The sequence below is a fragment of the Marmota flaviventris genome, chromosome 5 (genome assembly GCF_047511675.1).
Source record: "Marmota flaviventris isolate mMarFla1 chromosome 5, mMarFla1.hap1, whole genome shotgun sequence".
Classification (NCBI taxonomy): Eukaryota; Metazoa; Chordata; class Mammalia; order Rodentia; family Sciuridae; genus Marmota; species Marmota flaviventris.
This window is the reverse complement of record NC_092502.1, coordinates 6,205,735-6,214,906: the sequence shown is the minus strand read 5'-3', so window position 1 is coordinate 6,214,906 and position 9,172 is coordinate 6,205,735. Positions and strand designations below refer to the sequence as shown.

Sequence of the window (9,172 nt, the reverse complement as noted above, 5' to 3'; positions counted from 1 at the left end):
GCACTGACATAAAACAGAGACAGTGAGCATATTTTTAAAGAATGAATGCATGAAAGTGACGGGAACTCTGTGTTTATACCTTGAGTTTTTGTTTCTGACAGTGGTAGAAGCAGAGAAGCCTGTGATCCCACCTCCCCTGCTGCCAGGGACTCTGGGCTCCTGTTGGGCTGCTGCCCATACACTTCTCACTCTCGGCACTTTTTAATTACACAGCTATAAATTATAAGCCCAGTCCCAGTTTTTATTACAAGATCTCTTTTACAGTTTTACTCATATTCACTAACTATGAAGCAAAACTTGATCTTAAGTTGCCACCTGGGAATGAGGGCCGCAGCCCAGTACTTGCTGTTCTTTCCTGTTGAAAAGGCCATAATCCAAGATGACTTTCCAGTTAACATCAGGGACAGGATGTGGCACATACATGTCTTTCAGATGGAAGGACACAAATATAGAAAGCAGAAAGCCACACCGAGACTAGATGAGGGAGGCAGTTAAACATTTATATTGCAAATAGAAGAAATGGCACAATCACAGTTAGTGTGTATTTGGGAGAACAAATGAAACAAAAGAAGCACTTTCCAGAGTGAGCTGGCATAGAGAGGAGAACAGAGGCTCTGAGGGACTGAGGGCAGATGCCCATTCACAGAAAGGGTCTGGGCAACAAAAATCAAGAAAAAGATCTAAGAACAGAAATTTACATGTTTTTTTTCTTTATGAATTCTCTGTAGGATTGACATGTGGTTTTTGTTTTACTTCCCCTACACAATCAAGTCTGCAGAGGGCCAGGACAATCATGTAAGCTGAAGTCAGGAAGCTGCCTGTGCTTAGGTGTCTCCCAAGGTGAACTGCTCCTCAGCAGTACCTCCCGTCTGTGCCTTAGGAAGTTAAACTGCAAGAAAGGAAGAAAGAAACATTCTCTCCAAGGTCCATCTGCCTAGCCTAGACTGAATACAGGAATTGGGCATGATTTTTTTGAGCAACAAAATAAAAACAAAAGTTATATTGAACAATATTTTTGTACACAGAGAAAACAATTACCCAACAATTGCTCAATTTGATATTTAAAATTGATTAGCATTTGGAAGAAGGCTGAGGCTCAAAGTTTGGTCCAAAGCCTAAATGTATTTGAAAATGTTATTCTTCACATCTTCCTTTTATATTTAGAAAATGAAGACATTAGTGCCTAAATTCATGAAATTTGGGCTGTGGGCAGATTATAATCAATTAAGTAATCTGAAGAAGAGTTCATACAAGTTATGTCTTATCAAAGATTTCTACATAGACAGAAGGAATGTCTGATGGTGTGTTTAATTTTTCCATATCTATGTATGTTTCCATTATGATATGAGTTCTAGCATGCCACCATGTCAGACAGAATGAAAACTTGCATATTGTTAAATCTGTCATTTTTATCATTTTAATTTGCTTACTCAAAGAAAGGAAAATTTTTATGAAAATCTATGTGCTTGATTTTCATTTGTTAGGGCTTTAGAAAATGGAAAACTTACTAGGAGAAAATATACAAACAATGCATTATAACTAGGGTGGATCTTAAGGGACTCAGGATACCTTTACAACTTAAGAAAGATGCTTTTAAATGATGACCCACTTCTAGGAACAGCCGAGCAGCTTCTGTTTAGGAGGTGAGCAGCACAGCTCTGGGAGAAGACCCTGGCTTACTCAGCTGCAGCAGTGCCAGTGGGGAGGGGAGAGCAGGCACTAAAGGTGTGGAAGAGGCGAGGTCACTGAGGATGCAGACTCAAGCACACAGGGCACTTCTGCGCCCCACAGGCCATGTCTGTGGTGAACCTGAGTGCTGAGTTGGGGAGCTGGGAAAGCAGGATCCTGGCTTCCTCAGGGCTGAGCCTGGTGCATAGTCCTGGGAATGCTCCTGCCAGGAGTCAGCAGGCAGGAAGGCTCCAGCTACCTCACTGGGTTTCCTGTGCCTGGTATAGACTTTGTATTGCAAGACCATGTATGTGTCCAGGATGTGCTGAGATGGTTACAGAGAGAACTGGGGCAGGAACATTCCATTCAGGTCTTAAATACAGTTGAACAAGGAAATGGTGTTGAAGGAAAATAAATTATTAATAAAGTCAATTCCTTCTTATTCTTTCTTCTAGTTTCATTTTATGCGTATTGCTTAGCATTTGTTTTTCATTTTCTTTCAAGGAATTTAAAGCAGTAGGTTTTCATGGAGAAATGGAACCAAACTTCAGATGACTTTATTTTGTTAGGGTTGTTTCCCCCGAATCAGAAAGGCCTTCTTCTCTTGCTCCTGATCATCTCTGTGTTTGTTCTCGCCTGTTTGGGGAATTCAGGGATGACTGCCCTCATCTTCTTGGACCCCCGGCTCCACACCCCCATGTACTTTCTCCTCAGCCAGCTCTCCCTCATGGACCTGATGTACATTTCCTCCACGGTCCCCAAGATGGCCATCAACTTCCTCTCTGGCCAGAAGAGCATCTCCTTCCTGGGCTGTGGTGTGCAAAGCTTCTTCTTTCTGACAATGGAATGTTCTGAAGGCTTACTTCTGGCCTCGATGGCCTATGACCGCTTTGTGGCCATCTGCCACCCCCTCCACTACCCCATTCGCATGAGTAAAATGAAGTGTGGGAAGATGATGCTGGGGTCCTGGACACTGGGCTCCATCAACTCCCTGGCACACACTGTCTATGCCCTTCATCTTCCTTATTGCAGGTCCAGGGCCATCAATCATTTCTTCTGTGATGTCCCTGCCATGTTGCCCCTGGCCTGTGTGGACACCTGGGACTATGAGTACATGGTGTTTGTGAGCACAAGCCTGTTTCTCCTCCTCCCATTCCTTGGCATCACGGCCTCCTATGGACGGGTCCTTTTTGCTGTCTTCCACATGCACTCAAAAGAGGGGAGAAAAAAGGCCTTCACCATGTGTTCCACACATTTAACTGTGGTGACATTTTACTATGCTCCTTTTGTCTACACTTATCTCCATCCCAAGACTCTCTGCTCCCAAGCAGAGGATAAGATCCTTGCAGTCTTCTACACCATCCTCACCCCCATGCTCAATCCCATCATCTACAGCCTGAGGAACAAGGAGGTGCTGGGGGCCATGAGGAGAGTGTGTGGGATGTTCTCCTCCAGAAAGAAGTGAGCATGGTCATCTCTGCTCCTCTGTATAGCTTCTCTCCATGCAGACTGGAATTCTCTAGAACAGTGCTGACCTATAGATGTATACAGAAATATAGGTGAGCCACGTATGTCATTTAAGAATTTCTAGTTATATTTTTAAAAGCAATATTAATTTAATAGATAATTATATACAGTTATCACAATCATACATTTATTTATTTCACTGAAGAAAACATTAGTTAATTTTATTAACAATTAATTAAAATTTTACATTGTGTTCTATTGTATTATAAGTGGTATATTTTGTTTGTAAATATACTACTACCAGTGTAATAATATTTATATTGACGTGTAATGTTATGATGTCTATATATTTGACATGCAATTATTACTGTGCTTGCATAGTTTGTTTTCATTTTAAACAGTCAAAGTGTTGTATTTCCCACTCACAGCAAACAACAACCTGGATCATACACATTTCAAGGGCCCCATTGCCACTATTGCCAGTGTGCACAGAAGTGCAGGACCTCAGGGTGATTTAGAGTCCTCCCCTTTAGGGCCAGATGTGGCTTCTTTTTTTGACTATTGTTACTGCTGTTGGGACAAAGAATTGTACCCCACACACTTTAAAAGATCTGTTTACTTTATTTTAAACTTTAAGTTTTTAAAATGTTATTCTTCTATCAATGCATGATAATTTTAAATAATGTTTGGGTTCATTTTTACAAAAATCATACATTCTGGAATTCGATTTTAGTCTATTTCAGTCCCCAGTGCATCTCCCCTTTCTTTTCTTCTTTCCTCCCTTATTTTAATTCCTCTACCAGTTTTTATTTTATTCATTTTAAAGTTTTTGATTGGTGCTTTCTACATATACAGAAAAATCAAGTTCCCTGTGGTATAGTTATACACATATAATGTGATTTTGTTAAATTCATTCTGCATTTCCTCCCTTTCCCCATCCATCCTTCCTTCTCAATCTCCTTCTTAAATTCCTCTGATCTTTGCTCTATGATATCCATTCCTCTCCTTTTACACCTATTTTGTTCTGGTTTCTGCATATGTGAGACAACATTTGATCCTTGATCTGCTGTGTCTGGCTTATTTCACTCAGCATGATGTTCCTCACTTCCATCCATTTATTTGGAAAATGCCATGATTTCATTATTCTTTATGGCTTGAGTAAAACTTCATTGTTTATATGTAACTCATTGTGTTAATCCATTCTTCTATTAATGAGCAGGCACCTGGATGAGTTCTATAACTCAGCTATTGTCAATTGTGCTGTTATAAACATTCATGTGGCTGCATTGCTGCAGTATGCTGAGTTCAGTTCTTTGGAGGAATCCTGAGCAGTGGCATAGCTAGGTCTCATGGTGGTTTTGTTCCTAGTTTTGTGAGGAATCTCCCCACTGCTTTCCACAGTGGTTTCACTAATTTGCAGTCCCAATAACAGTAAATGAGTGTGATTTTTCTCCAAATCTCCAACAACATTTATTATTTATATTCTTGATAATTATCATTATGATTGTAGTGGAGATGGAATTTTAATGTTGGTTTATTTTGCATTTCCCCGATTGCTAGAGATAGCAAAATTTTTTCACATTTTTTTTGCTTCTGTTCCTTTGAGAAATGTCTGTTGAGTTCTTTGACCCTTCTATTGGTTGGGTTATCTGTTTTAGTGGTGACCTCTTTGAGTTCTTTTTTAATTCTGGCTATTATTCCCCTGTCAGAGGAGAAGCTGGCAAACATTCTCTCCCACTCTGTAGGCTCTTTATGCTCTTAACCAGTTACTTTTTAGCACTGAGTCTTTTTAATTTGATTCATCCAACTTGTTAATTCTTCATTTTATTTCTTGAGCTTTAGTGTTTGTATTAAAGAAGGCAATTCCTGTACTGCCATGTTGGAGTGTATATGCTGTTCTTTCCTAGAAGTTGCAAATATTCTGATTTCATTCCTGAGTGTTTGATCCACTTTGATTTGGCTGTTCTTCAGGATAAGAAAATACAAATTTCATTTCATTATTCTACACGATTCCTAGCACTATTTGTTAAAAAAGGCTATTTCTTCTGCAATAGTCATTTTTTGCACCTTTGTCAAGTATCAGAGGATTGTAAGTATATATATAAGTTTTCTTTTTGTCTTCAATTTTATTCGTTCAGTATTCACGTTTGTTTTGATACCACTAATGTACTGTTTTTATTACTAGAGTTCTGTAGCATAATTTGAAATCAAGTATTCTGATGTGTCCAGCATCCCTCCTCTTGCTCAGGACTGTTTTGGTTATTCTGAGTCTCTTAATATTTAAAATGAATTTTAGAACTGGATGTTCTTATTGTTGTTCTGTGAAGAATGCCACTGGAATTTTGATGGAGATTGCATTGAATGTGTAATTTTGACAAAATTAATTCTGCTTATCTATGAACATGGGAAGTCTTTACATATTCTAAGGTCTTCTTCAATTTTTTTCTTCATGATTCTACAATTTCAATTGTAGAGACCTTTCAACTCCTTTGTTAGATTAATTTCTGAGTATTTTATTTTATTTGTTTTAGGTTATCATGAATGGAACTATTTTCCCGATTTCCTTCTCAGCAGAATCACTTTTTGAGTATATACAAAAGCTATTGATTTATAAGTGTTGACCTCATATTCTGCTACTTTGCTAAATTCATTTATCAGTTCTAGAAGTCCTCTTATCAGTTCAGAAGCCTTTCCATGGTACCAGTTTTTCAAATACCAACAATGAATTGGAATTTGAAAAGTTAAATAAGATTCACAAACCCTTAGCCAAACTAACCAAAGAGACAGAGAGAGAAGACCCAAAAACAATCCTACATGTCAAAGTATTATTGAGTTCACGTGGGGCTAGTTTATGCGTAGACTTAAACTGCTATTACTTAGCTGAGATTTGAATATTGCTTAGCGACAGGATCTGTACTCCATGAACTTGAATTGTTCCAATCATTTTCTGTCCCTTCTTAGAGAAAGGGGAAGCCAGGAATAGAAATACTGTTAGCACCTGAGGTATAGCTTTAAAATAAATGTCTAGGAATGGTGTGGTCAGAATTTAACATCCACACCATGAAACAACCATGAATTAGATCAGACATAAAGCAGCAGGTGTTGACTATGCCATCTTCCACATTAAAAATCACAAGAGAATGAATGCATCAGGAATTACTTAAACTATATAATTCTATCAAATTGTGTAATTACGATTTTTTTAAGTGCATAGACAATAGGGTAGGAAGTCAAGGGACAGACTGAAATATCTAAAAAATGAGCAGAGGAGAAACAGAAGCAGCAGGTGGTGGCTATAACAAAAGAGGAGTAGAACATAACTAAAGGCAATAAAATAATGAAAGAGAAGAAAGTAGAACAGGAAAGCTTGGGTGTTAGTTGAGGAAGAAGGGAAAAACCAAGGTGGACACAAGTGAGTGTAAGATGGTAACAACTCAAGCTCACATACAGTTTACCCCACAGAGTCAAACTGAGCCTAAATAATGAGTGGATGAAGAAAGCAATTGAAATAAATGTAAAATTATATGAAAATATATACCCAATCTACCTATCTGCACAGTGAGAACAAACGTATATACTCACAATCATGCAAAATGCTAAAACACAACAAATAGATAAAACAAAACAATAAGTACAATTTTCAGAGAGTAAAGGCATAGGGAATAAAAAATGGTAAAAATTCCTAATGAAAAACAAAGGTCTTGTTTCCATGGAGGTGATCAAAACTGTGGGCCAGGATGGATGTTCATTGGCTCTGCAGTGGGTCATTTGCTGTATTTATCATTTGGCTCTGAAACAGCTCCGGGGTCATTAAGTTCAGGGTCTTTGGTTTTCACACCCAGGTGCCAGGTGTGGGCTGGAGTCAGAGCTGGTTTTAGTGGCTCCCAGCTTCCCATCCCCCAGTCCAGTCTGACGTAGAAGGAGAGTGCTGACAGTGGTGTACTCACGTGGCAAGCTCAGTGCAGAGTTCTGAACTGGAAGTTCCTGTAGCTGGGATTAGGCGTGGCTGAACTTTGGAACTATTTTGATGGGTATTTGAGATTTGATACATGACCCCTGTAGTTGGGAGATGCTAGTCTCTGCTGGACATCTGGGTCTCAGGGGCTTCCTGTAAATTCCACTTTGGGGATGCAGAATCTAACCCTCCACAGGTCTCACAGTCACTGTTAGGAATACGAGTTACCCATGGTTATGCCTGGGGTGTAGGCACTCCTGTCTGGTTGCTGCCACCTTCCCAGTAGCTTGCACGAGTGCCAACAATTAAGAAAAGCCTCTCTTCTTGATATTGCAAGCCTGGATCACCCCAGGCACAATTCCCTCTGTGCTGGTTTCACTCACACTGCCTCAGGCACCATCTGAACTCCACAATAGGTGACTGCTAGGTCAGGCTGGCCCCTCCTTCATGAGCTCCTGGTCTCCTGCCCCTGCTTGCTGCCGTGAGGCCACTTTTAATGGTGCCCACTTTTAGTGACCCTGGTTCTCCCAGGACTCTCAACCTGTGGGCCAAGCAACTTTGGTTGATTTTCACTCAGCAACTTTTCCCACCACCTGAGTCCTTTAAGAACAGCTCCGTCTCTGTTTCACAAGCTCCCACACGTTGGCTTTCCTACTCTCTCTGCCTAGGTTTCTCTTCCTCTAGGCAGTTGTGGCTGCCACCAGCCAAGCTATGTGTGCCTAATGCATGACTTCTCATATTGTGCTCAAAGTATTCAACTTTCTTTGTCCCTATGTTTATTTTGTTTGTTTTTTGCTGTTCACAGTGAATTTTAGTGAATTCCCTTAGGAATTCAAGAGCAGTCTTCCTGTTTTTTTTTTTTTTTTTTTTAAATCTTGAGCTAAAGAAACACGGGGAAACCCATCCTTCCTCTCATCTGCCATCTACTGGTCCTCTAATTTTTAGTTTTAATCCTTATAGGGATATTAAGCGCCAAGTGGATTCTAGAAAGCACAATTTTTTATATCTCTGATTATTCTCCTGGCACACAGTATGTAAAGAAGCTCTTTCTGCCGTGGGGAGAGTTGCTACACTTTTATTTTATTACCTTTTCAATTCTTGATCCAACGCTGTCCATGGTTCTTGACTTCACTGGGAGAATCATCCTTGACTTTCATCATTGGTGGTTCATCTGAGCTGGGAGTTATGGTGTCTGTTTTGCTAAAATCTATGCTGTTAATACCTTCTGCCTCTCAAAGGGCCCATGACTTTACCATCCAAAGCCTCACAGACAGGCTTTTATGTATAATTGTCACTATGTTCTCATCCTTTCTAATCTACTTGCTTGTTCAGTTCCATGAGCCATCAGCCACATGACTAATTCCTTCCTGGATGTAATTCTGAAATCTGTGCTCTTTCCACATTTCACCAAACCTAAGCTCATTGTGCTGTCTTGAGGTCCTTTGATCCTATGTTGAGTTAAAACAATTTATCTGCTATCTGACCTGGTGATATCTTTTATTAATTCTAATTTTTCCAAGTGCATTGTTCTTGGTGGGTATACATCCAGCCTGATTCCTCTGTGTTTCTGAAGATTTTAAGGGCCACCATATATTCTTAAATATGTTCCTTTTTTTTAATCGATGGAGATTAATTTCTTTATTTCTCTCTCAATTTAAGAACACTGGATGATGCAATCATATTCTAATATCAGTTTGAATGTAACTAGAAAATCATATGGAAAGTAAGGGCAGTGATTATAAGAAAGGAGGAGGGTGTGGTGACAGAGTCAAAAAGAGAGCTCCGGAGACCAGTTTCAGAGAACTTGATCCACTTTATTATTTCATAGGCAAGCTTTATGCATAGCCTGTTCCTGAGCAAATTAGTTGAGGGTCATAATGATCCAATGAGCTAGCAACACCCTTATGAGAGGCAACCAATGGGCTAATAGGTCAGTGGCAAAAAGGCAGAAGGAAAGGGACAAGCTGTGCACCTGAGGGAGGCCAGGTCACCATGGTGATAGGGTAGGTCATGTCAGTGTTCCAAGCCATAAATATCTGGACCCAGTGTGCCCGGCCCTAAGAGCTCCTCCCATAGACCATA

The 9,172-nt window shown here is 39.8% G+C and overlaps 1 protein-coding gene across 1 annotated transcript; it reads left to right on the top strand.

Moving 5' to 3' along the window:
- Positions 1–2,194: 2,194 nt before the first annotated feature.
- Positions 2,195–3,133, top strand: LOC139705647 (olfactory receptor 2L13-like). Its single transcript, XM_071611799.1, has one exon. It carries the CDS (start codon positions 2,195–2,197, stop codon positions 3,131–3,133), a length of 939 nt encoding a protein of 312 aa, XP_071467900.1.
- The last annotated feature ends 6,039 nt before the right edge of the window (positions 3,134–9,172 follow it).

Bases quoted from the DNA above. Each gene is read 5' to 3' on its own strand.
- LOC139705647 (XM_071611799.1), top strand. From the start codon at position 2,195: ATGGAGAAATGGAACCAAACTTCAGATGACTTTATTTTGTTAGGGTTG.